Source organism: Coturnix japonica, chromosome 6, assembly GCF_001577835.2.
Source record: "Coturnix japonica isolate 7356 chromosome 6, Coturnix japonica 2.1, whole genome shotgun sequence".
NCBI classification, from domain to species: domain Eukaryota; kingdom Metazoa; phylum Chordata; class Aves; order Galliformes; family Phasianidae; genus Coturnix; species Coturnix japonica.
In genome coordinates this window covers 19599948-19627688 of record NC_029521.1, presented here as the reverse complement: position 1 = coordinate 19627688, position 27741 = coordinate 19599948, and the positions used below count along the sequence as shown (strand labels likewise).

The following is a 27741-nucleotide window of genomic DNA, read 5'->3' as shown; positions in this document are numbered from 1 at the left end:
TCAAAACTGACTTGATTTTTTCTCTTCAGGGCATTTGATGTATTTGCTAATGTTTGCAACATCTCCAAACGTAGTGTCCTCTGTGAATGAACTAACATGCTGTTTACCCTTTCTTCCAGATCCAGTTTCTGATCCTACTTCCACATTTGGGAGTATGCAAGGGACAAACACATCTCTTTGCGTAGCTTGACTGGATATCCCAAGACTAGGATGTTAGTATATTTAAACCATTTTTTGCATTAAAATGTTGCCAGTATCTTAATTGCACGTAGATTATTTTTTGAAATGTAATTAGCTTTATTGGCTTTATGCATATTCAGAAGCCTGCTGGTAGAAACAGTTTTTCTGCAGCCTGACTGCAAAATGGGTGCAGGAGAAGGAAGAATTTCCTGGTTGCTTTCTAAATGAGCCAGCTTTATTTAGTGGTACAGCTCTAGTGTTCATTCTTGAAAATCTTGGCTCTTTGTCTAATAAGATTAACTGTAGGTTAATCCAGGAACGTATACAATCTTCAGGCTGTGCTCGAGATATNGAAAGACCGCTTCAGACTTCTGAATGAATGAATACGAGCCTAGGAGGGATTTTGAAATACTTGGAATAGCCAAATATCTGTAGGAATACATGCATCGAGTAACTGTAAGACTTTGCACGCTGAATATCTGTATCTATCTATATGTATTTAATCCTCATGTTGCAGGTTCTGTTACTCTGGAACTTGTAAGGAACCAGTTATCTGGAGGAGCAAAGCCCTGTGCTAAGATGTTTGTTGCAGCACTGATAGTACAGCTTCCTTTTAAAATGTATTTTGTGGTTGTGCAGTTATTGTAAAATGAGAGATTGCATGTTTTCTGTTATGTAAGCAATTATCTGGTGGTAATTATCAGCTCAATGATTAAGAAGTCAGCATTAAACTGGTGTGCTATTTTTAAAATATGTATTTTTGAGATGATCACTTCTTGGAATGTCTCCTATTCAAGTATGACCATTTAATGGAATTGTTGATTGAAGCATTACTGTAAGCAACTATTTCAATGACTGAAGTGACTGGGATGCTGATGGCAGTGTGCATTGTGTGGCTGTGGGCTCTGCAGGTTCCTCTGCAGCCCTTGTTTTCCAATGACTTTCTTCTGTTCTCGTCCCCTTTTAACAGAAGGCACCTCTCTCTGCACGTGGTTTGAATTTCTTTTGTTAAAGCTCTTACCAGTATTTTTGGCCAATACTTTGAAATAATTGGTTACAGTTTCTGTGTTTTCACACCTACTGTCCAGCTTTGTGTGTGGATAATTAATTTGGGTAAGACTGCAGTTCTTCCTTGGCTTAGCTACTTTGGCAGATGTTTTCTGAAGACCACGTGCTTGAAAAGTGCAGTGTTTTGCAACACTTTGGTATCTTACTGCATTCAGTTTCCATGCTTAGTTCCTTTGCTTGCCCCTCTGGTGCTACTCCAGTGGTTTTATGGGAAGGCAAGTTTGCTGTGATCACTTTCAGGTTTTCAAGGGAACTCAAGGTTCATTAAGTCCTGTTAATTATTTTAATTTCATAAAATCTGGAGCTCAGTGTGTGCTCAATGTCTAATGTTCCTTGATCATAGAGATGTTTCTGGTACTGAAGAGCACTTATAAAACACTGGCTGTAGAGAAATAACCTTCAGAGGGTGGAAGGTATGAAACTGATGGTGGTGGCAAGTAGGCTGCATGCGTGAATTAGTTCTTTGCTTCTTGCGCATGCTGTCTCTGGCAATTCCTTGTTCTTTCTTCATGTTGTGTTTGTTCATTAAATATATGTGATACTCCGGTTGAATAATATGTAATAAAATCATATGTAAATAACTCTGTAGGAAAGAATGTACTTCAGGGAAGATGGTAGCAAAGTGTCACAGATGTGAGGTTGCTTTGTAGCTTCCAATATCTGAGCGCCACTCTGGCCTTGAAATCATTTAGAAGCAGATGATTTGCGTGTAAGCAGCAGAAGCAGTTTGTATCGAATTCCTTCACTGTTTATACAGTTGTCCTGCTGGCAGCTCCTGCCCAGGGATTAGGAAATCCATTTATGGGATTCTTTTCTGAAAGGATTGTCCAGAAGTTACAAAAAAAAAGCTGCTTTGGATACAATAGCAGTGGATGGTGACCCTGATCTGCAGAGCTCGGAGGCTTTTCTAGTGAAGCAGAAACAGCAAAGTGCTTCTGTTGTTTCTTCACACAGAGGTTGTTACAGATATTTTGGTCTCCGTTGAATTCAGAAGCACAGCATGGTGTGGAATACTAAGCTTGAGAAGCTTTGTTTGTATATTACCTGGAGAACTGAATTCAGATTGCAAACAGGCAGTTTGTGGTTGGCAGCTTATTAGGAGGCTGCCACCAACAAATCAGTTGAAGATCTGCAGAACATCCTGAACAGGGCCTTCATTCTTTGAACAGACCTGAGGCAGTAACTGGTCTACTAAGGCTTCTTTTTATTGAGATCCCAGCTGCAAAATCCAAACAAGGCTTGCTGTTTGGGAAGGCTGACCTGCAGATGCCTCTGTGGCATGTTCCTGAATAGAAACCCCCTCATTTGGTTAACTGTGAGTATATTGGAGATTCTGCTGTTGTTTGAGTTTGAGAAACTTGGTGTATGGAAGCTTAGTGGGACTGCTGTCTTCTCTCAGGTTCAGATTGCACACATTGCTTTCAGGCATCAGACTTCAACTAAAAGGAAAACGAGCTGTGAGGGGGATGGGGTTGCCTCAAACCAAGTACTGTGGGTAACGTGACTTTCTGAATTATGGCAATCTGATAATGTGTTAGAATAAATGACACGGTGGGGACTGAGCTTTGTCAACCTGCATAGAACTACTTGGATTGGGAAAGACTTAAAGATGATGGTAGGAGCTAAAAGTGATGCATATATGACTCATCTAAGTGCAATTGAAACTGTTATATATGCTTGTAGGCACCAAATTTACTGCAGTTATCCAGAAAATAGACTTGGATATAACTTTGATATCTTGCATGGCCATCATAAGGGATGTTTTCTCTATCACATTATTTTTGCATCAACCCAACTATCAAGATTTTTGTTCTGAATGTGACCTTCAGTTCACATTCATTCTCCTGTGAAGCACATCTGCAGGAATAGCTGATGGAACTGAGGACGTGTGCCTGTAGCTGAAGGATTAGTAAGAATTGCTACCTGATGTCATGGCGAATGCTGCATCTCAGTAACAGTGAGAGACTTCTTGGTGACCTTGTGTTTGAGGAGAGTTTCCACTGAGCACCAGAGGTCAGCCTGTTTCATCACTCCTTACTGCACGTTCCTTGCATCTGTGTGTAGTTTTTCCTTTTCAGAAGAAAGCTCCCTTGCTCCCAGCAATGCTCCCTCACATCTGGCAATTGCAGTTCCCACAACTCATTTCAGCACCAAAAGTTTGGCTGCTGTAGCTTTTTGTTATGAGGTTGTCAGCAGCCCTTACTTCTCAGCATCTGAAGGAGGGTCAGGGCTCTGGCTTCTTAGTGGCGCAATCTCAGGTGTTCACTGAAGGACAAGTAGGGATATTTCTGCCGCTGTTTATTTTTTCCTGGCACAAGAGTAACAATAGTAATACAACTGTGTCCTCAGTGATCTGTGCGAGAGTTACAGTGTGCTTACTCTGTAGCATTGTGCCTTTGCTACTGTTATGCTAAGGGCCACGAAGCTGGCTGGGCTCAGCGGTGCTCCCTTTGTGTTTGTTTGCTCCTTGTGTTGTGGGTGCACAGAATCATCACTTAAGGATCATTTTGAAATACAGCTTCAGCTCTGACAGCTAGTTGTTATATTGTGTTCCGTAGCTTATGGCTTTCGGTGTTACAAACCTTTCCTCTGTATGGATTTATTTTTAATGATTTAATTTAAGGTGAATAGCTTCCCTTCTGTCCCCACTTCTAATGATCCTGCCTTCTTTCTGTTAGCTGCCTGGAATACCCCATGATTTCACCTAAATCATCATTTCTACCTCAGTTGAGGCTGAGCCATCGGTCTGAAAAAGCTATGGGTGCTTTCCAGAGTTTCTGGAAACCTTCTTAAGATGTCAGGTGTACTTCACTGTAGTCAAGATTCAGCTTTGTTTCTGTGATCAAGATCCTTCTTCTCACTAGCGTTGCAGTAAAGCAGTCACTTGACTTGATGAAGTGGTGTATCCTTGCATGTCTTAAGGATTGTCAGGAAGCTGTCAGTTAGCTGGAGGCAGAAGGCCTATTCTTCATTGGGGCAATCATGTAATGGCTTATGCCAGAGGTTTCTTTAGCATAAGATAGACTCTTACAGTCACAGATAACAGAATCAAATGGCTCCTGGCTTACCTATAAGATAAAAGCTGCCTCTCAGTTCAGAAGCATTCAGTAAACTTTTGCAGGCTCTTGCAGTTTCCTGATCATCATCAAATTTTAAATGATGGGTGATGCAACTATATTTAGTTTTCTATGTAGAATCACACTTCCAGTCCATTTTTCAGACTTTGATTGTATTTGAAGCTGTTATTACTCTGTGCTGGGGTAGCATTATATATAGAGGTAAATGCTGGTAGGTAGTGATGTCCCCTTATTTTGCCTGGCAATGAAACAATAACAACTTGTTTGTGCTGGATATGAAAAAATTGCTTTAAGTTTGAGAAATGTTTGGGATTCTAACAAACTTCTGTTCTGATGTTTTGTGCTATTGAGCACTTTCTTTCTTAGGCTGTTTGGCTCTTTGGATCTGTCAAACTTTCTGTCTTGTTGGTAGAGTTTCTCCCCAGTGGATTTTGTGTCTGGTTGCCCACTGAAACTTCACACTTGGAAGTTAAAGAAATAAGAGCACAATCTTTGAATTGAGATAGATGTAAGAAAATAAAAAGCGAACAGTGTATGTCTTTTTTTACTAAGTTGTGTGCTGCCATCAAGAAAGCTGCCTTTACTTCAAGAGGAAATGGTAGCTGCGTAGTTATCTTTCTGTGATGTCTGTGTGCTCTGCTTTATTTCCTAGAGTAATAAAATGCGAGTATGTACATGAAAACACTTCAGAGTTATGCCCTGCCTTGGTGCTGAGTAGCTGTGGGGGAAACAGGACAGTCTTTTAGTAAACCTCGTGGTCTGCAGCTGACTTGGAAACCAAGAGCACAACACCCTGACCTGATCAACCAGCCAGATTAATGATGCAGTCTGTACACACTGGAGGGTTTTCCCACCCCTGGAAGTCCATGTGGCGATTCAAGCTCAGGGCAACTTGTAGCTTGAGGGTGGTGCTGAGACAGCTGTGGTGAGGAATCCTCATCTTGTCTTGAATTCTGCCTACATTAACGTGATTCTTGGCTTGATACCAACTCCCAAAAGAACCCTTGGGCAGGAGTCAGGAGATGACCCATGTTCTGCCATTTGTGCTTTTGAACAAGCTTTATAACTTATCCCTTCTGTTTATTTTGTTGGGTTTTTCCTTTTCTGTTTTTCCTTTTGTGAATGATCTTTTTCTTGCTGGGAATGGTGAGCTCTCTACCAGTAAGAGTGCTGATGTAGCATTCTAGAAGAGTGATTTCAGTTTCTTGCACCACAAAACTGCCCAACTTACTCTGCCTCTCAGTTCCTCTGTATAGCGAGAGGGATGCACCTTCTTTCAGGTGCATCTTTTAGGAGATCTGTCATGTCTCTTTCCTGTTGGTGGACACGAGCTTTGTGGCACTGTTGGTGGATACGTAGCTGTCTTTCTGCCATGCTTAGCTCATTAACTTTTAAACGCCATACTGCTAGTTTGATATTCCATCAGAGAAAATGCACTTAGATTTGATTCTCAGAGGAAAAGGGATTGCTTGAAAGGGATGCTTGAAGAGAAGAACACAGCTGGTCTGCTACAGCTTCTTCAATAAGCCTGTGGTCCAGAGTTGGAACTTGAAGGATGTCTGGTCAGAAGCACTCGCTATCAGCAGTACTTCTCTACTGCCAAAGTAGTTTTTTGTCCCTTCTTTTTTCTTCAGGTTCCTCCTACAGTAAGGTACAGTAACAGTGAATGGCTCTTGGGCAGAACATGGACCTTGTTGGCTTCTTCATGAAACTTACCTCCTGGAGCAGCTGTTTTTAAGTGGAAAATACATTAGTTTAGGGCTGGAGTATTCTTTTTCTGTTGAGCTTCAAGGGCCTCAGCAGCTAATACTGCATACTGTGTTTTGTGTTCCCCAGGGCTAATTGTGGAATAGGAGAGCTACGTGTTGTCATATAGGGCTTGGTTTTGCTCCTTCTTCTGAACAGTTCCTACCTCAACATCCTTCAGCTGGTTGTTCTTTTCTTATGTGTGCACGTGTCTGTGTTCATACAGAACCAGGTTACTGTTGTCTAAGGTCCCTGGAAAGCCATTCTGTTCACAAAAGCATCTGTTTGGAGCAGGGATGTCTGCAGAAATTTCCTGAGCACTGGAATTTCATTAACAAAAATGCAGAAATGTCGACTTAGAAAAACTGAAACCTTTCAACATTTGCTCCCCAGGAAGCAGATATAAAGTTGTTCTCACCCATAGTTTAATTTGACTCCACTCAAATAAAAAGATTTCTCATCATAGGTGAGAGAATTGAACATTCCTTTATTCCTGCAGTAAAGCAACTTGTATAATTGTACGTATGTCCTGAGATTTGGTGTATATTAATAACTGTCCTGTGACTTTTTTCCCCCTCCCCTGTTGCTTGGTCCTGCCTTTCTATTAAGATGCCTGTGAGTGAAACGTTCAGGTTTAATAGATTTTAGTCCTAAAAGGGACAGAATTCCCGTGTTACACATAGATTGTAGGGTTTTTTTGAATTAATTTCTGCTTCAAATCCCATAGCTGCGGATAAATATATATCCAGTCTTGACCAGAAAATCTTGGTACAAGAAATCCAATAAAAGCCTGATGTGTGCTGGTAGTGGCTGCTTCCTACTCATTGATGAGATTCCAGATGTTATGAATGTAAGCAGGGACAGAGTACAAAGGGAGTGGATGTTGGTGGTCAGACTGTGCTTCCCAGGTGCCACCTCTAGAGCCCTTGCCCAGGGTAAGCATTGCACTGGTTGTGTGCTGTGTTATTCAGTTTCGATGTGCCCCTGTAAAACTGAGGGTGCCTTACATCTGGCTGAGCTTGGCCAGCTTCCATTTTTACCCACTGGATCTTGTGGTGTCTTTGAGAAGCTATTTGTTCTTGTCCCTTGATGTGTTTTCTGGCCTCCTCTAGCTTTCCCCCTCCAAAGTGGTGTTTGATTGCATTTGCTTTGGTGAGCAACCCAAGTGACCCGGCCCCTCTGCTGTTCACTGCTCTTCCCATCTCTGTATCTCCTGCAGTTTTTGTGGCTGCTTTCATCCAAACCAGTGATGGAAATATTGAATGGCACAGGACCAAGAACTAATACCTGACAGACCTCACTGCAGTAATTTCCCATTGACATAAACATTTCAGGAGCTGTCACTTAATCAATTTTTATCTATGTGTATTGGGCTGATATTTATTTTTTGGTTGGCTACAGTCAAAATATTTGGTAGCGTGCCAAAAATGTTTCACGTATTTGATAGTATTGTATCAAACCTGTTCCTGCTAATCATGTTTTCAGTTTCATAACATTAAAATTAAATATTTTTCATAAGCCCACGTTGACTGACACAGTTCCTACTGTTAACTCCTGAATGAGCTGTTCTGTGGATCTCAAAAACCTTTATCAAGTTGAAACCTCCATGGCTGTCTGCTCAGAGCTTTGACATTTCAGAGGGATAAGCATTTTTCCATTTAAAAAAACAACAACCAAGCAAACAAACAAAATAAACCACTCACTTCAGTAGCATTTTGAAGATGGTTAGCTAAGGAATGCGAAATAACCCTGAGAGGTTTTGTTGCTAAATAGTGTACTATGCTGTTCTAGTAAGAGTTTAATGTACTACCATCTTCTTATGGCCATTTTCTTATGGACTTCTTAAAGTTAATATGCGTAAATACCTTCTTTTTGGTTTCATATTCGCTCACCTTCAATCCATGTATAACTCAGACCTTTATATTTGCTCAGACCTTTGTATCACTTCTTGGATTCGATGTATTCTTTAAGTCCCTCTGCTGTTCCTCCAGCCTGTTGTCTCCTCTTTGTGCTTGTAGTCACAGCCATTTTATTATAATTTCTTTAAGTAATATATTATTTTTTTTCTTGGACGTCATTAACAATGCATGTAGTAGCAAACAGTAAAGACAAACTGTAGCCCTTTATTTTCTTTTCTGCTCTCAGATCTGGCTCCTGTTAAGTGGTTCATGCCTTACAGCTTTGACGAGATACGTGCATATTATGTAGAGAGTATTAAATAACATGTTTAAGCTGTGCTGTTTCAAGGGAAAAAGAAAAGCATTGTTTGAAGAGCAAAGCTCATGGCGGACGTGTCCAGAAATGCACCCACACCTCCTGGCTATCTCTGGCTTTTAAGAGAGAGAGAACATGTCTTTGGTTAATCCATGCAGCCAGTGGAGTCCTCTTCTCGACCATCAGCTTCTCTGATAGCTTTTCCAGGAGCCTGGTGGCTTCTCAGTCAATGGAAGAGCTCTCAGCTGTGAGGCTCCAACTGGATCTCTTCGAAGCTGAGCTGGTGTGGTCTTAAACTGTTAGCCAGCAAACTTCATTTGAAGTTTACTTTTGTGCCTTAAAGTATTTGGTTACAGGAGGGAGGATGAAAATAAGAAAGCAGTGAAATTTGATCACCCAGGAATACTCAGCTTTAATTTTCTGCTCTCAGCTGGAAAATGGCTCATCAGAAGATATTTTGGAGAGTCGAGTTTCTCAAATACTGCTTTACTTTTAGAGCCAATAATTGCTGGGTTGTAAATAAGGTGCGTAGCTATCTGTGGACTTGACAGCGTGTTCCACCTTTGCTTCAATACAAAGGCTTTCCTTTGTTCTTTCTGGTTTATTTTAATGTTTCTTTTTTATTTTACCAATGCTGTGTATTGCAGAGCTTACTGAGATGGAGAGCTTGTATTTTTTTTTTCTTAAAGCTTCGTAGATGTTTAATTTTTATTAAAAAAGCAGATATTTTAAAATAAATTTTTACAGAAACACCCAAAAGATATTTTTCTTTTAATGGGTCACCAGTGACTTCAAGCTTAAAAGCAGGGCTGCTTTGATTATGATTTATGTGGGAAGCAGAAGCCCCTGAAATATTGGTGTCTTCGCCCCTTTTGCTCTGGTGTCGTTCTATTGTCCTGCAGCTTCCCACTGGCCCCACTCTTCAACTGCTGCGAACGTTCAGGCACCAAAGTACTGATGATGGAAACATCAAAACAAGAATTTAGCAGAGGCAGCCATGTTCATTTCTGTTCCAATTGAAGTGCAGGGAAATATTGTCTGCCAAATGGACCATCGGTGGGAAAAGAAATGTTCTTTTCAAGCTTCTAAGAGTAGTGACATCAGATAGAAAAATACTATAAAAAGTAGGCAACTCCTTTTCAAGGTTTGGTTTCAATTGTATTATGTATGATGAACCATGCAGGGTGCACAGTTGTTGTTTTGGAGCCCTGAATGGCTGAGTATTACAAGGTAGGGCTTAGATTGTCTTTACTGTGTTGCACCTTGTATTTGGGGGGAATAGGGCTTGGTTTCGTGGCAGTTTTACCAGTCTTTAGTATAATTTTTGAATACATTCATGCTTCCCTTATTTGCCTTTTTTAATGTCAAGCATTGCACATAAGATGTTCTGCTGTTGCTATGCAACTGCTAAATCCAATATTTAATATTAATAAAAACCGAGTGGCATTAGCATCACTGAGAACAGTGGGCTAGCAAACTATGATTGTACAATATCCAAGCTGTAAAACTTGGCAGGGACTTCAGTGTGCGATTGCGTGCATGGCAAACTGTGGGGCATGAGTCACTGGCGGTTACTATTTTAAGAGTGGTGAGTTTGAGTAAAATCCTGAGCTCCCTTGATTTTTATTTATTTATAAATGCATTATATTTTGAACAGAAAGATAAGGAATGAGGTTGGTTAGTTGTTGCATTTCAGGTACCAGATCGGAGGGGTCGCTGCGCACGGAAGGGACAGCGTTATAAATAAACCTCTGGGTCAATTCCCTGATTCTCCTGTTTTTCTTCTAGGTCAGGTTGGTCGCCCTTTCCCACTGTTGCTGCCACTTCCCGAAGCCTGAGTTGGCTTTTTTTGGAGGCAGTGCTTCTTCTCTGCCTGACAAGGTGCTGTTCAATGGGATGGATAGTTTCTTGGCTTCTCCTTTTCCCCCTTGTTTAGTGGTATCTCCCCTGTTTCTGCTTCCTCCTGACTGTAATTTCACCATTGCTCTTTCTCTTTTTTTCTTTGTTTGTTCTCTGCTCGGTGCTTTCTGAGATGAGATTTTCAGTGTCAGCCTCTTAGAGGTGTTAGATCAAGGATGTTATGCTCTGGCAGTGCTTTGGCTCTTGAAGTCACATTGCAAGCTACAAATTCTACAGGGTCTTGCATCTTGTATGTAGTAATGTAAGCGCAAGGAAACTCTTGCTGACACACAGAGGAATATAATGTTGCTTATCTTTTTCTTTTGAAGACAAGACCGTTGTCTATGAAACAACCATTAGATCTACGTATAGTCCGAGTTACTTTATTATTGCTTTGTTTTTGTTTTTTGCAGTGTAATAACTGATTTCCTTCATAGCACACAGTCATTCAAAGTGGTTTGTCAGAAGGGCATTCTCAGGTGGTTTATCTGTTCCCAGTTCACCCATTCAAGTTTCTCTAAATTTAAAGCTGTGTTTTCATCTCTTAAGAAAATTCTTCTATTTCTTCTGCCTCTCTCATATCCAGGCAGGTAGGAGAGGTTACCCAGTTCTGCACAAATTGTTGTTAAACCCACAGTGCAAATGCATTGCAGGAGTAGGGAAAGAACCACAGTGAGTGCTAACCCCGGGTTTTGTGGCCATGGTGGAAATAGGTTTTTATAAGCAGGTGGACTTTGTCTGTACCACTCAAAATAATCTCTGTACTTTTCATTTCGCTCTTGTTAACTTGACTTCTCTGCAGCATTGGGTAGTTGATAGCTCTGTAGGTTTTACTGCCAGCAGGAGTTTAGTGCAATATTGATTTAACGTTTCCAAATAATGGCGGTAATTTCAGTCAAGGCTTTCCCTCTTTTAGAATAAACTAAAATTGGTTAGATTTATTTTAAGTGTGGCATCAATCATGGCACTGAAGTAAATCGGGCTGTATTTTAGATGCAGATCTTTGACACGAGCGGTGTAGTGATTAGAATTTGGTTCCTTAGGGGCACGGCATTGCTGAATCCCTTTCCTTTTAATTTTCTCTCTTCAAACCTGTAACTGCAGAAAACATTGCTTACAGTATTTGTCTAAATGTAGGAAAGTAGCTGTATGCCAGTCTGAGATGGAAGGATGAATTATAATGAGTTATTCCTAATTGCAAAAGCGAACCTTTTTTCTGCTTTAAGGCTTAAGCAAGATAATTTTTCCCAATAGCAATTACCTGGGTGTCGTGAAGCACACCGTAGATACTACAACTTCCCATTTTCTTTTCAAAATGGCTTATTTCAGTGTCGTGCTGCTTTTTGTTTTTAACCCAGCTAAGTGCAGGAGTCAGTGGGCTCTGGATTCCGCTGTGGTTTGTCAGTAGTTCAGTCATCGCAATTGACCCATGTGTCTTGTAATGCTAAGAGAAAACACGTTGAGCTCTGTTCTTGGAACAGATAAATATAGAACTGCTATTGTGAATATTCTTGTAGTGACGTACTTAATCTAGAAAGCTAACAATTCTTTTATTTGCTTTTAGGGTTTGAAAGTATTCTAGAAGGCCTGTTTGGACCTGGATTATTAAAAGATCTCAGTTTGTTTAAAGGTATTCAATCTCTATGTTTGTATCTTGTTCTGCATTTCTAATGACAGAAGCAGCCCCAGCTCTGCCTCTAGAAAATGTGTGTTACCGTGGTGATTTGTGCTTTTCCCCCTCCCCCAGGCAGTGCTCACAGTTAGTTTCATATTGGCTAAAATTACTAATGAGTGTGCGTTCATCTTTATGTAGCTGGGAGTGTATTTGGCAGTGTTCAGGAAAAAAAAAAAAACCAAAACAAAAAAGATTTGTTGTGCATAGATCAAATGTATCCAGTTTGGTAATCTGGGGATTTAGAAATATGGCTGAAATGAAGCCTGCATCCTCAGAATGCAGGCAGGAATGTTGTGAAACAGGTATTTAATTTGGCATTTCTCTTTTGGCTCCAGTTATGTCGCGGTTTATGAATATGAAGTAATCTGCTATTCCTCTGATTTACAGACTGTGAGCCTGAAGGTGTTTCTGATTGGTCTTTTGATGAAAATTGTCTTTTCTGCTGCCTGAGAAGAGAAAAAGTGAAGGTAACAATGCAGATGTGTGAAGCTCGTAGTTGTAGGGGAGGGACAAAGGGAGGGAGTTTGCTGCTCCTACTTAACTGAGCACAGAAAACCTGCAGCCACCTACTCCTTTCCCTTCCTTTGGAATTTTCTTAATTAAAATAATACACGTTAATGAAGAGCCTTTTTTCTCTGCAACTTTTTCTTTGTGGTACGTGATGAAGACTTTTTTTTTTCAGTGTGTGTGTAGTGACTTTTTTTTTTAATTTTTAATTTGATTTATGGGTTGTTTTGTGTTTTTTTTCTTGTTGTTTTTTGAGTTCTTTGTAAAAGATCTTGTTGGGATCATGTAACCCTTCCCAAGGGAATCAAACTGTGGCTTGTGTGTGCTTACCACAGTAAGACACTGGGCTTATCTTCAGTATGGAAATGTGGTCCATTTTAACCACCTAGAGGCTCATTCCCTATCTCGGAATCTCTTTCCCTGTGGGCCATATCCTTTTATTAAAGGGCTTGTGTGTGTGGCAGGTTTGCTATTGTGCTTGTTTATAACCATGTCACAGCCTAAATATGGGCAGGTCAGCTTTGCCAACATTTTACACCTGTAGTTTGTTTTCTTAACCAGATTATAGCTGTGTATGAAACAAAGGTTACCACGCTGTATGTGATTGCTGCTCAGCCCATGTGTTGAAATACTGATTGCTCTGTAGTGTAAGAAGGAAGGCTCATCTGTCTTGGGAAAACATCATTTCCTGGATCTCTTAACTGCTACTTCTTCCTGCACAATGTAACTGTAAGTGCAGAGGGGTTCTCTGTAGACTTGTGAATGAAACACAATCGCCCTTCCCTCTGCAGCAGCTAACGTATGACCTCATGGTTTGTTCATAAAGGAAGTACCTTCTTATTAACAGGGGGACTTGCCATGTTGCCAGTTAATGCTTATTTTTATATTACGCTGTTTGTTGAAGCATTGGGAGGAGGATTAGAAACGCTTGCATTTAGAATAGGCGCAGTGTGTAGTACTTTGTTGAGGCTGACAGCAGGTAAGCTCTGTGTGTACTTATGCTGCTAGGAGTTCTGTCTTGTTTAACTTACGTCACTTATATAAAGACAAAATTCAGCATTGAACGTAGTTGTAGGTAGGTTCAGGAATGAACTTTGTGGTGTGGTCAGTCTGCTTGTAGGCTGGGAGAATCTGTTGATGTGTGGGTAGATCTTCAGATAGACTGCCTACATCTCAGTCATCCTCATAGGCCCACAGTAACTAAAATAAAGCTCCTGAAAACCCATTATTTAGGTGACGACTGGAAGCACTGTATAGCGTATAGATTAGACATGCTTTTCTTATTCTCCTCCAAATTCTACATAGCCTTTTGGTCAAAAACTGAGATGTCACTATTTATATTTCCAGTGCACTGTGCTAGGTCATTGAGAGCCAGTGATGTGTTTTTATGCTGCTCTGTTTTTTTTTTGGCTCCTCTGGTTCCCCATTGTACTGTGTGATAATTTTTAAATGGGCAAAGAAGGACACATGTTTGGTCTGATCTGGTATTGCTCTATTGGGGCAGTTTTGGCATCTGGATCTAAGGAGGTTTTAGGATTGTGCACATAGAATGACACAGAATGCAGCAGGGACACGCAGCATCATTTGCCAAAAGCGTGAGGTGAGGAGGAGATGATACGTTTTGATCTGCCCAGAGACAAATGTGAGTTAACAAAGGCTGCATTAGTGTCAGTCACAATGGGCCTGGGTAGAACAAGTTTTATAAATAAAACCCATATCTGTCACTTTCCATTTCAGTAGCCAAAAAATGCTTCTTTAAACCCTTTTTCTTAGAGCTGATTGATAAATAGAGACAGCAAAGAGTGCTTTGTACACATGTTTGTTCGCTGTGTGTCCAGATATCGCTGTCTGTTTGGAGGATGGCGGAGTGGAGAACAGAGGTAAAGCAATCTATTCAACCCAGACTTGTGACCTCTGTTAATCCTGGTGATTCCTCTTGCGCTGGGCCTAGAGATACCTCAGTTTGTTTTGGAGTACATGGAAATTTTTTCCTCTCTTCCTGCCCTCCCCCAGCATTAACATTGCTGTTGCAGTGGTGTTTTATTTTGTTGAAAGAGAGAGTGAAGAATATGGCTCCTCTGAGACCTTGTGAGTGCTTCATGTGTTAGCTGTGGGCGATGGCAAGGTGGGGTGTCCCTCTTCCTTTGTGGGCATGCTGAATTGCTGCCCTGCTGGCCATAGCGTATGTCGTTAGCTTGCAATATGCAGTTAAATATAGCTCTCTTAGGGTGGTCTTCAGGTAGTGTGAGTTTGATGTGGTCATCGTTTGAAGTAAAGCCTGATATCTCATTGTTACTCAAAAGTTTGTAACTCCATTTGGTATTCAGCCAGATGATGGACGGTCTTCCACTGGTGGCCTGAATTAAATTGGGAATGGTACCAGTCTTATTGGAAATCTCTCCTGTCCAGCATTTGTCATTTGTAATGATAACTTTAACTTTTCCTTTTGAAGGAGTTAAAGGCTTAATCTTCTAAAACTACTAAGACCTGTCTGTTGCTGTGTGTAATATGGTTGCAGTTGTGTTTTCTGTGCCTCAGCTTCTTACCTGCTTTTTTGCTGTCGATGTGCTTCTTTTCACTTTTTTTATCAAAAGAACTGAGTGGGATGGGATCATCTGTGTCTGTGCCTGCATAAGAATGGAGATGGACTTAAAAGCTGTGTCACTGATGGTGCAGCTGGGAGCAAGATAGCCACAGCCATGCAGCATTCTGTGCTTTGGGGCTCTGGCTGACACCTCTGTTGGTGAAATAATCAGTAAGTGTAACCAGCTCTCACTTTTGGGCGATGTGTAGGTACGTGTTCTAACAAGTTGAAAAATAATACAGATCTTGTGGGGTTTTTTTTGTGGATTTGTTTGTAAGAAAGCCCTGTAACTCAGGTGGCTGTGTTTAAGGAGACCTGGGCGCTGGACTGGAGGATGAGAGCTGGAGGCCCTGATTAGTTTATTGGCTGAGTCGTTTGGGGAAGAAAACTGCCCTTATTCTCCCACCCCTTTCAGTGATGCTAATTCTTGCTTTTACAAGCAATCAGATTCAATTACATGCATTCTTCAAAGGAGGGGAAACCATCTGCTGAAGTATTCTGAAGAGATTAATTTATTTGTAGCAGTAGTTCTACTTGCAAATGCATGGATTTTTTTTGCCAGCCAAAATACAAGATGGTATTTGATAGAGGAGTAGACTTGAGTGTGTTCACATGAGAACGTCAGTAAAATACATGCAAAGTTAGGAGCTAAAATCTCCCGGTCCTATTTTTGCCTGTATCCAAAGGGTTGTATGCAATAACATAAAGCTTTTAGAAATTAGAATTTTTTTTCTTCCATCATAGAAAGCAAAATAACAATATCACAATTGTTTCACTTGTATGATCAGAGAGAATAATTAGTTAAGGAAGGAACTGCTTCCAGATCATTAACACATGTACATTGACAGCATGAAAGACAGAGTTAGCAGCTCACGCAGCATACTCGCAGCAAAAGGAAACAGATCATGTTCTGTGGGGCCCAACTCAGTGAGCTCCATTTGGCTGATCTGCAAACGTGGTAATTCCCAGTTCCTTGTGGGCTTTATCCTTCACAGAGAAGACTTATGATGCGTGGTTTCCAAGCTTTTATTTCTTTGGGGCTCTCTTCCTTCTAAAAGGTTGTAGCACAGATAAGACCTGTCCATTCAGACGAATTGAAACCAAAGTGGTGGTGTTCTTAATTGCAGTTCGTTTTTTATTGTGTCTCATAAGAAAACCAACAGAGCTATTGCTACAGAAGAAGTCTGTGGCTCTATCTGGAATGTTTGTATCCAGTGAAGTGGTTTGCTGATCTTGGCTGTTATTTGCTAACATGTAGAGCTCAAGCCTAATTTAAGATTTTTATTACGTTTCTTTTTTGGTGTAAATCTGCAGATAGATAACGTCAAAAAGCACCAGAAGTAAGAGGGAAATTGGGGAAAGAATCCTTCAAGAAGAATTCAGTTGTGTATATGTATGTGTTATATATATAAAAATAAAATGGATTGTCTAAAGCTACCTAAAGAAATTAATGCACGTGGGTTTTGGTTTTAGTTTGTAAAACAAAGAAATAAAAAGCTTTGGGAGGGGGGAGAAATGACACTAATCTCATTTGTTGGTGAGAGGAAACAAGAAGGATAATACTCCTAAGCACATTTACTATTTCATAGATCTATTTAAGCTATAAAAATAGCAAGAGAGAAAACAACGGGGAGAGTATTCTGGAGTCTGATGCTGCTGGTGGCAGAGGGCTGACCTGCTGCTTGGAGTGCCATAAAATAGCCCGGCTTCACTGTAAGGACCTCAGGCAGCTCTGGGGAGGAAGTGTGGTGGGGTGCAGCATGTGAGAGCCACACCAGAGTGACTTCCAGTTTTCAGACAACTTGGGCATTACTTGAAACAAACACCTGAGGGGAATGTTACGGTGGTACTTGATTATGATTAGTCAGAACAGCAGCCTCTGAGTGGGGTGTCCATTCAAAGCAAAGGAACGTGTTTTGAATTTAATAGATCTGTCCAATCAGTTATTTCACTGAGTGAGGAAACGGTGCTGTTTCTCACTGCAAAATCTCACGCTCCCAATAAGTGAAGGATGTCTTAAAAGTAATCCAACCTTCTGAATTTGCAGCTGATGCCAAACTGGAAGCAGTTACATGTGCTTCAGATGGCATGTTTGGAATTGAAACAGCAGAAATGGGACAGACCAAAGCTTGTTTTTTATCAGTGAGAGGTTACAGAAAGGTGATAGCAATGTAAAAACTAGAAACTTTTTGGGGGGCTATATGAATAGAGGCATGTCTTAATGCTGGGACAGGGAATTTTTCCCTTGCCAGACAGAGTGATGCGGCAGGTCGAGGGAGGGGATGCTGGTGATGCTCTGGGAGAAAAGCACAAAGAAAACACAATGGGGGGTATAAATGGGGAGAAATAACATTTTAACCCCTAGGGTATTTCTAACCAATGCTGATCAGTTTTAATTAGCATTAAGCATTTAAAAAATAAAAAAATTAAAAAAAAAGATGAATTCCCAAACAAGTGCACACAATGAAGAAAAACTTCTGGAAGTTGACACTGATTGATAATCACAATCAAATATTTACTATGAAAACTTGAAGTTTCCCCTGAGGAATCAACCGGCTGCAGAGATTGCTGGAATCATTTGTACAGGAAGTGATAAGGAAACAGAAAAAGGCAGTAAGCAGAGATCTTTCTGGTAGACTGTCTCATACGGTCAGTACAGGGAGTGCTTGGCCAGTGTGGCCTTGTGATGTCTCAGCTGTGAAAGATAATGGGAACATGAGCTATGCCTTATGCTGGATGAAGATGGTCTTGATTTTAAGCTTCTGGAGTTACAGCTCATTGGATCAGGCCGAGGGGCTGATGTTTCCTATAGTTCTGAATTCTGTCCTTTGAATTGGAAAAGTTTTTTGCAATGGCTTGTGGGCCTTCAGCCGGAGGATGCTGATCAACTTGGGTTGATCTTATCTAGCCAGATCTCTGTGCATTAGATTGCAGATACTCCTTTAAAGTAAAGCTTAAAAGTCTGTCTTTAAATGTGCTAACACTTGCCTATTGCCTAGGTTAGCTCTGTTGTGAATTAATTTCTCCTTGAATGTCTCCTTTGACACAAACCAAAGGGTTGATGTGTTTGTACCTATCCTCATAACCTGGGAGGGTAGCAGAACTTGGTTGAGGGAGGTCAGTAACGGGGACAAATCCTGCCTGAAACTTGGTTAGACATGGAAATGCCATTTTGAAAAAGAGAATGGAAGTATGTTTTGAGTTTCACCTGGAAGATAACTCTAACAAAAATATTGGGTTTACTTTCCACATGTGTTTTCACTGTGAGATCCTGTCCTGACGCCTCGTATGTGTGCTCAGCCTGTTTATACAAAGCCTGGAGCCACAGCACTGCTGCTTCACGCATTCCTGGTGTGGAAGTGAATGCTAGTGCTCCACTTTGAGTTCCCAGCCTTCTAAGGGCTAAGCCCAGAAGTGCTGGCCTTTCCTATGGGAGCAAGCCTGGGTTCTCCCTGGTACAGTGGTGGGTGGGAAGGCTTAGTCCCTTTGTGAGAGCTTTAACTCTGCACAACTGTATTTCCCAGCAAGCACGCTGTCAAGCTCATCTCTCACCTCAGTCATTGCATGCTTGTCTCTTAGTGTGGCACAAACTTTGCTTTCTTTACAGCCTGAGGTGGGTATCCCCCTTTCTCTTTTGACAATGAACTTTTGGAAGCTGGTAAATGACGAATCTTATGGTGAAAGCCCATGCTGTACAGGCCAGAGTCCACAGTGTTCATATGATTACCCTTTGCACGTAGTTCATGTGACTGCTACGTTCGTTAATTTACTATAGGCTGGTTATGTAACCTCCTTTCATTAAGCCTCTTGGAGCAGAGACTTACAGAATTAAAGATGACTTCTTGTTTTCATTTATTGTGAATTATAAGTGAATTGCCAGCTCTCTCCTCCTTCCCTTTTAGCCCCATGAGAACATGAACCTGAAATCAATTTGTACGTTAGAGGCCAGAAGCTGGCTATAGCCAAGGTATTATGGTAACTGATACCATGTAAAGGTTAACAAAATAAAACACTCCCTCAACCCAAAGAGAGGTTGTGTGTGCATTCCTGCAGTAGGTAAATACAGGTAACTTCAATATTGCTTAAAATGAAAGTGGGAGGAAAGGGCCCCGAAAGGGATTATTCTCCTGTGCGAGAGCAAGGCATTAAAGTGAAAGAGGAGAGAAAAGGGTGGGTGGGGAAATCCAGGCAGTTGTATTTGGTATGTTTGTAACCGTTGCCTTCCAGTTTCTCTTTAATTATCCTAGTTAAAAGACTGGTTCTGAAATATTCTGGAGGTAACTTCAGTTGTATGAGAAAATGAACTTTAATTCATTGTGAGTGTTGTAAACACTGAACTTGCATTTATTTCACTGAAAAGTCGCAGCTGCTGAGCCTCTTGACAGAGGGCCTTGTTTGTTGCTGGTGCTTGGACACTTATTGCTCAGTTCACATGAACGCTGTGTAAATGAAGGTTAATTTTCTCTGTATTTTGCCCTCGGTGTTTCTTTTTCTTATAGAACCAAACTTAAAAGCCAAAGAACGAGTGCTAGATATGCAATTTGCAGCCAAATGTAGTAAAATACAGAAATCTTCCTTCTGGTGGGCTGTTATTTGCCATAACGTTATCAAATCTTCCAGTCTTCTGCTGCGTTTACAGCAAGAAAACAGGACAAAGTACAATGTTCTGGAGCAGTCAGAAATTCAAGTTTTGATTTAAGTAGATACGACTCTGCGCTGGGTATCTAACAAAGCTTTGAATTTAGTAAAATATGTAATGCCTTAGGAACTTTATTTGTTTTGGAGTCAGGAAGATCTTATAACTATTAAATATCTTTGCAGGAGCACTTAGTCAGTCTGGATGAGCCAGCCTCGGAAGCTGGACAAGAAGCTCTGCTTAGACAAGAGCAAGCAAAAATCATTCGTTTTGAAAGGCAAGCGGAAGAGTTCCTCAATGCAGTCTTTTACAGAAAAGGTTGGTTTTAATGCGGGGGGGAAATGAATCTTGCTGGTCATTTTCTTTGCATGTGATGCAGGTGTCAAAGATTGGATGTTCACATTGTCATTGTATGGTCAGTATTTTCCAGTTGCAGTTTTTATATGTATTTCTCAAGAGGGAAAATTAAATCTCCTGTTGTAGCAGTACAACAGCATGGTCTTGTGAAGAGAGAAAGAGAGTGTAAGAGCTTTAACCCCAAAGTAAAACTCTGCATGAGAACACAGGTGTCCTTATAGTTATTATTCAGCTCTTAGCCAGCAGAACTGCTTGTCTGAAGCCAGTGTTTATGTGGGTGAGCTATAAAGAAGAATGGTGGTGATGGGTAGGTGAGATATGTATATATTTTTCTTTCTAAAATTAACTTATTGGTGGGATCCATGTTAATTTTTTAAGAAGTCAGCAGTCTTCTCACTATGGTCTGTGGTGATTTCCATCCCCACCTGCTCCAGCAATCCACAATCCAAAATATAGTTGGAATAGTGTGGAGGGGTTTATATGGGAAATTGAAAACGTGAGCAGCAAAAGAACTGGAAAATCAGTACTGCACAATATGCTGAGAGCAGTAAGTGTAGCTCAGAGTTAGAAAGTCCTGTATGTCTGTTCTGGAGAGTTGCATCAATTAAAGTGCACTGTTGAGAAGGCACAGAACTCACTTCGCTGTTTTCTGTCAACCTGAGAAATGGGAATCCAGAGGTTGCTTCCGAGTGCATCCTTGGTGGAAGTACATTGTACTTATCAGTCTAACCCATGTGTGAGAAAATCTGCCAAATCAGTAATTCCAACCTGTCTGCTGGGGGACAACGCAGGGCTTCAGTGTAACAGAATAGAAATTGCTGTAGCCAGTCTTCAGCCCATCCTCACAGTCACCAAAATATTTAAAGGTGTTTTAAGCAGATAATGGTATTTTAGTCTTTCTTTTATGACTCAGATGAATAAATACAAACTATATAGTACAATGAATTGCATAAAGCAGAGCATGTGGGATGGTAGGAGGGATAGTTACTTGTATGTTACAACCAATAGTTCAGGTAATGCTTTTATTCCAAGTCTGCCTTTCTAGTGGCTTTTTTTCTTTTAAAGATTATTTCAAACTTATCCCATCTCTCTTTAAATCCAGACCTGATTTAAGAAAATAAAGAAGTACAGAGAACGTATGCTTTTTTCCATTCCAGTTTTCTGGTGGAGGTGGAGGCTGTGAAGAAGTGCCTTTGCAGCTCTCCCAAATGTTTTGTTAGACATCTCATCCCTTTGCCCTGATGAAAAGCTTAACTTTCTGTGTGACCTGTGCACGTACTTCATGAGAAACACACACTTCCCTAATTGTAGGAAAACTGTTTAGTGCTTTCTGTGGTCAGGCACACAGAATGAGAACAATGAAATCATTTCAGATTAAAAAAGTAAATAATCTCAAAGATTCTTAGTTAATGTCTTCTTGGTTTCCCTTCTCCAGCAGAACTAAGCTCGGTGAAAGAGTAATAAGGGAGGGGAAGGAGCCTGGCAGGAGCTCAGTTCTGAGTCCTTAATGCATTGTAGAAAGTTTGGCTGTATTTAGATTGCTTAAGAGGTTATTCTAACTCATGCCATTGACACGAGATCCCCGAGCACTCTCTTAGCACAGAGGACACAAATAATGGTAGAATTCTGATGCTCCTTGTTGCTCAGAGGTACTTTGCTCTCCTGGCTTCATGCCGGTAATTAGTTCTTTTTTTATTTCCATCCCGACTGCCAGTAACATTTAAACTGCTGTTTTGTAGTCAGTGTGGATCAGGGAAAATGCAGGTGTTCTGTGAACAGATGCCTGTTGCATGTCAAGGACATGAATTTGTGTGCTTAACATACAAAGATAATGAGCAGTGTCAGCAAACTTTCAGAACAGGCTGCCCATTAATGTTAGCTACTTCCTCTCTGCTTCATGCCCGTGGCACTCTGACCCAATAATGTTTCTACCAAATGTTCGTAATTCCAGTGAGAGCAGAGTGTTAGTATCTAGTTCTCCATTACCTTTATGTTGTACCTTCATGTTGTGACGTGGTAGAACTTTCTTTTGATGGTTTAATGAAATTATACCTTTATTTTTGGTTGGTGTTTCCCTTTTGGGATTTCTGTGCAGGTAGAATACACAAAGGCTACTGAGGATTTAAAGCTGGGTTGTGCTAATTTAGGTAATTTACTGTAGATAAATGTTGGCTGTATTTATCATCTCTGAGAATCTCTATGGCTTAAGTTAAAATTTCTTTCAAAGAAATGAGGCACTTGAAATCAACATGAACACGAGGTTGATTTTCAGTGATGCTACAAATACTTTGTGCTCACTTTTGAACAGTTTTTATCCTCGGCATTTAAAATTCAGGCTTTGTATTAAGCAAAAAGCCTTTAATGAGGTAGGTAACTACCCTTCTGCTCGCAAGTTAGTGTCCTGAGTTAGGAAGTATATCTTGAGCAGCTCTCAGTAGTTGCTCTGTGCTTCTTTGAACTTGCAGGTTAGAAAGATGCATGCCTATGAGCGTATACAGTATTTTCTCCATGAATTTGGAAGCATGTTTAGCTGCAGACCTTATTGGCTTGTACATATATGAATATATGTGCACAGGAAAGGAATGATTCTTCAGTAAATGTAATCTGTATAGATCTCAGCATTCGTTTCAGCCCAACACGTGCACACTACAAGCACACGTCAAATCGCTGGCATCAGTGTGATCAGACTGTTAAATTGTGCTCTTCTGGGCTTCCTTAGAGATTGTCACGTGTCCTTCAGCAGGTCTTAATAGGGAGCCCAGAAAACAGGAGACACGTCATACTTGATGGGAAAAGTTTCCACACGTCTTCCCTGTTACAGCTCAATCCCTTGTGGATCCTTTAGAAGGAAAGGGAGGAAGTAAATGTACATAAATCAGTTTGGTTCACCTCTTGATGTCTTTGTAAAACTTTGGTGTGTTGTGTGCTTAGCAACAATAAAATATCTCGTAGACCTCATGATAAAATGGTCAACTATTTACATAGACATCCCAGAAATGTAGGACTACTGTATCACCTTAGGATTATACACAATGACTGTGTAAGATCTTAGATTTGAAAACCTTTATCTCAGTATGGTTTTCTATCAAGAAACATGGTAACTGCTTACCATGGCTCTTAGGTTTATGGGGAGCTCTACCCTCAGTCCTTCATGTCACTCATCCTTAAAATCAAATCTTTTGAGCCATTTCAGGAACTGTATTTTAACAAACAAACTATGACAGCAGCAAAAGAACTAACACCCTGATTTGTCCAAAGAAAGCAGGTAGTGTTTAAGAGGAAGTGGCAGGACTTGGCACCTGTGACGCAGGAGCTGTGGTTTTGCTTTGACATAAGGAATTGCTACTGGTCTAAAACAGTGATTTACATTATTATCTTTGTGTTGCTTATATACCTAAATAGCTTCTGTATTTCTACACTTTTTTATGGGGGAGAGAAAGAAAATAAGGAATTTCTAACTGTTCCTTTTCATGTTCTCACCAGTAGATTTAGAAATAGAATTACTTTTCATTTGATACCTCTAGGTTTTTGGGATAGTTCTTTGGGTAGCGCCTTGTGCTGCACTGTAACACAGTAGTAGATAAAATGAGATGGAAGATCTTGATCTTCATTCAAATTATTTTGAAGAATCAGTATAGGGCTTTATTTCCCAATAATTTTATAGGGGACTGCTGCAACTCTGCTCTCCCCCCACCCCTTTCTGTAGCTGCAGGTAAGTTAATTATTCCACTGAATAATCTGTTCAGTTTTTCATAATGAAGTTTATTACTTGATGCTTTTCTTTGTGGTACCAACTCTCCTTTCCACTTCCACACCTTTTAAAGGTCTGGTTGGATATAGTTGAAAGCAAAAGATGAGATTGCATATTTTTCCTGGGAAACTGTTACTTTGAGAAGTTTGTACTAGAATTAGCTGTGATTCTTGCTCAGATATTCAGAGTAAAGTACTTACCCTATATGAACGCTTTTATCTTTGGCTTGCCTTTTTTTTTTTTTTTTTTTTTTTCTTTTAAAATAAACAGTGACTTAATATAAAAGTTGTTTTACTTAAAGTGCTTCCTTAAAAAAAATCTCTGATGTTTCCAGACAGTCCTAGGGTCTCTGACCCCAATATTCCCCTAGTGGCCCGTGAGATCATGCAGCGAATGATCCGACAGTTTGCTGCTGAATATACCTCAAAAAATAGCTCTACTCAGGACTCCAGCCAGCCCAATAGCACAAAGAACCAAAGCCTGCTGAAAGCATCTCTGGTCGCCTCCTCTCCCACGGCTGCAACTGCTCAGAACCCTGTGCTCAGCAAACTTCTCATGGCTGACCAAGACTCACCTCTGGACCTTACTGTCAGAAAGTCTCAGTCAGAACCTAGTGAACAAGGTAGGACTCTTACCAGTGTCTTTTGTCCTGTGACAATCCACTCCCGGCATTCTTGTTATGAGAAAACCATTATAAGTTTGCACTTCAACATAAAATGTGAAGTGGAAAAGCGGTAGGTGTCATCATGGTAAAAGACTGACTAGCTAGATATGGCTGGGAGAGAAGGTAATTCTTGAAAGAAGGTAAGCTCACAGGCATGAAGAAGGGCAAAGGGGATGGAGGTGCCCTGACCTCAGGGGACAATTGTGCTGCTGGGAGCTGCGAGAAATAGCCTCCTCAGTGGGCTGAATGCTTGCTGATAAGTTACTGTGGTCATGAAAACCTGCCTGAAGGTCAGTGCAGAATCCAACTAAAAGACTGGTTGGATTTATTTTCTTTATGATCACAATGTGGAAGTAGTCAAATTGGGTGAGAAACTGCTTTGTGACGGCTGGCTCATACATTTGGAAAAAGTTGTGGGGTTTTTTTTCCACCTTAAAAATAGACTTGTTCAGCAAAGCACAGATTGAGTGACTGGTAACAGTGTTGCAGAGCTTGTTTTAAGGTGAAAACCTTGCTTTCCATCAAAAAAAAAAAAAAAAAAGTTTTTAACAAGCAAATTCTGCAAGTGATTTTAGTTAAGTGAAAGATTTTTTTTCCCTGTAAACCTGGATTAGAGGTTATCATAACTGTATTTCACTGAGGGGATTAGAATTACCTTCTTCTCCCTTCCTTAGAAATGCTTAAAAGTGTTTAAAATCATTCTACTAAATACAGGGTAGACTGTCCATCCTCAAGCTGTCCAATGCCTTTAAGACAAATGAATGCCAACAACAAAATAAGCCAACAAAACCCTTTAGCTCACTGTTACCTAATTGTAAACATTCCTTCATCTTGTCTGTATATGTGAGATATCTTCTGTCTGTAAGCAGGTTAGTTTACATGTTCAGCCTTGTTCAGATCGGACATCTGGACACTTCTTACACTTGTCCCCGGGTGTCAGTTACAAAACTGCAGAGGAAGGTTATATGGTATTTTTTCTAAGTGAGGAGCTGTGCCATTAGCTGGTGAGCATTTATTTCTAGCTAATGTTATTGCAAAGCAAATGTAATCCACTCTGTCTTGCATATATGTTTGTAAATGTTAAACTGTTCTGATCTTGAAGCTTTCCCCTGAAAGGGAGGAGAGAATTGGTTCTGCTTCTGTTTGGTTTTTTGTTTGTTTGTTTGTTTGTTTTAATTAGAGGTTAAGAAGAAAGTATCTGCGTGAACTGCTCCTTAGTGGTGAAAAAGCCCAGGGATGATTTATGTTTTGTTACCTGTTGATATAGACATGTTCTAATTCAATAGCTTCTAAAGTGATCCGTTTGCTGACGTAGCTGTTTTTCCCAGTTTACGTAATTGGGAAGGGGTGTTGCCAGACTTTCTAAGGAGAGATTTAAGAGGCTGTCACAGAGACTGCTGGAGGAGCATTGTGGGTGTACTTCCATCCTGGAGGGCCAAGGGGAGGAAGCCAGTTTATGAACTCAAGACATGGGGCTGCTCCTGCACTCTGCTGTTGGTGTGTCCCCTTGAAGGGAATGTGCTGCTCCATCCTTCCCTGTGTCCTTTGGCTGGGTGTCGCAGCACTCAGAGGGAAGGCTGAGCTCTCTGCTTGCTTAGGTTTGGGTGGCGAGGTGTTCCCAAATGCAGTGGGTGGAACAGCTTTCTGTACATTAGTTCTGTTTCACTGCTTTTCTTGTGGGTTTTTTTCCTCCATATGTCAAATGAGAACTCGAAGTAATCAGAAAACCATCTTAAATTGTGCTTGTGTTTGAAGGTACTTGAGCAAGGAGCTCTGAAACATCTCTTGTCTGCTTTGCCAGCAGCTTTCATTTCTCTTTGCCTCGTAAATTCCATGTTTCAGAGTTTCCAGGAATTTCCGATGGCTGTACTGCTTCTAAGGCAATGTTGCCCTTTTTAAAATGACCAGAATTTCAAGTTATTTCAGTGCAATGGGAACAAGGCTTTTCTAGCATGAAGCAGTCCCTTTGCTGTTGCCTAGAAATGAAGAGTTTATGTAAGGGCTCACAGAGGAGTGCAGGTGAGCACAAGGAAGTGCCATTAGTGTATGTTCAAAGGAGAATGGGAGAAGCAGCCAAGCAGGAAAAACAGCTACATAGGTAGGATTGGAGAGGGAGTAAAGTGACACAGTAAAGGGGAAAAGCAACGGCGGTGCCATCAGGGACCCAGCAGAGACATGGAAAAAAGGAGGAAGGTAGTTGTTGGGGAGGAGTCTGGTGCTGTGAGTGCGCTCCACTGATAGCGAGCTTCCCATACTAAATTCCTACATTAATCCAAATCTATGTAGGAAAATTAAAAATAATATATATAATCTATATCTATATATATACACAACACTGATTTAAAGCCACCAGCACATAAGTAATTTGTTAATGTCTCATGCCTTAGACCTTGTGTCCTGAACCATCATTTGTAGGCAATCATTTGTTTTCTGGCTCCTGTAACACGTGCCAAAATTTGTTGTGACTTCTAAGGACTATGCTGGTTACTTGCAAGCCCAATTATGACCAAATCTAAGCCTTGAGTTACTGAGAAAATAAAAGATGTTATGTGCTGAATATGACGTTAGCCCAAAGAAGTGGCTTTGTCAAGGGTCAGCATGGCTGATCCAGTTTCTTCAAACACTGAAGTGATTCTGTCATCTCTACAGACGGTGTGCTTGATTTGTCCACTAAGAAGAGTCCTTGTGCCGGCAGCACCTCTCTGAGTCATTCTCCAGGATGCTCCAGTACTCCAGGAAATGGGTAAGAGAGAGCAACTTACAATGACATTTTATGACTGTGTTTTTAACTAAAAATGTATGTTTACCACTTGTCAAAACTAACTTATTTTTGGTGTTAACCCTCTGGAGTAATGTCTTTTTCAACGTGCCTTTTTGGTAAATACCTTCATCCCACCTGCCAAATAAAAGCTGTTGCAAACTGAGACAGGTTTACCTGTGGTGAAGAGCTCTGCTACCTGTTATTTAGGCCAGTTTAGTACTTAGCCAAAAGCCTGTACTGCCTGCCTCTTGGGTTCAGTGGAGAGGTAAGATCAGTTAGATGTCTGAAGACTTCTGTTTTTTTAATGCTTTGCAGTGTGACTTATATTTCATGTCATTTATATGGAAGTTAACTAACAAAGAAGCTTATTTTTACCAGTAGCAATAATTTGGGTGATGAACTGGAGTGATTTGATTCAAATCACTGCATGTTCTGCATTTCTATTTGCTTGCACAAACCACAACCTTAAAAAAAAAGAAATATATATATGTATATAATAATAAATAGAGAAGTTGGGTGGCAGGGAAGTCTCGTTCAGAAAACTCAAAGTTTGGGTTTTTTGGTTTTGCCATTGTACTGAATTATTTTTTTCTAAGGAAGCACAACACGCATGATGTAGTAC

The 27741-nt window shown here is 40.6% G+C and overlaps 1 protein-coding gene across 1 annotated transcript in view; it reads left to right on the top strand.

Annotated features, from left to right (window-relative positions):
- LOC107316044 (ligand-dependent corepressor) overlaps positions 1 to 27741 on the top strand; it is a 53854-nt gene that overhangs the window by 14466 nt on the left and 11647 nt on the right. The window contains exons 2-6 of the mRNA XM_015867120.2: positions 11749 to 11814; positions 12247 to 12326; positions 19772 to 19904; positions 24029 to 24316; positions 27008 to 27101. Of these exons, the coding sequence (XP_015722606.1) occupies positions 11749 to 11814; positions 12247 to 12326; positions 19772 to 19904; positions 24029 to 24316; positions 27008 to 27101 (661 nt within the window). The remainder of the gene's footprint in view (positions 1 to 11748; positions 11815 to 12246; positions 12327 to 19771; positions 19905 to 24028; positions 24317 to 27007; positions 27102 to 27741) is intronic.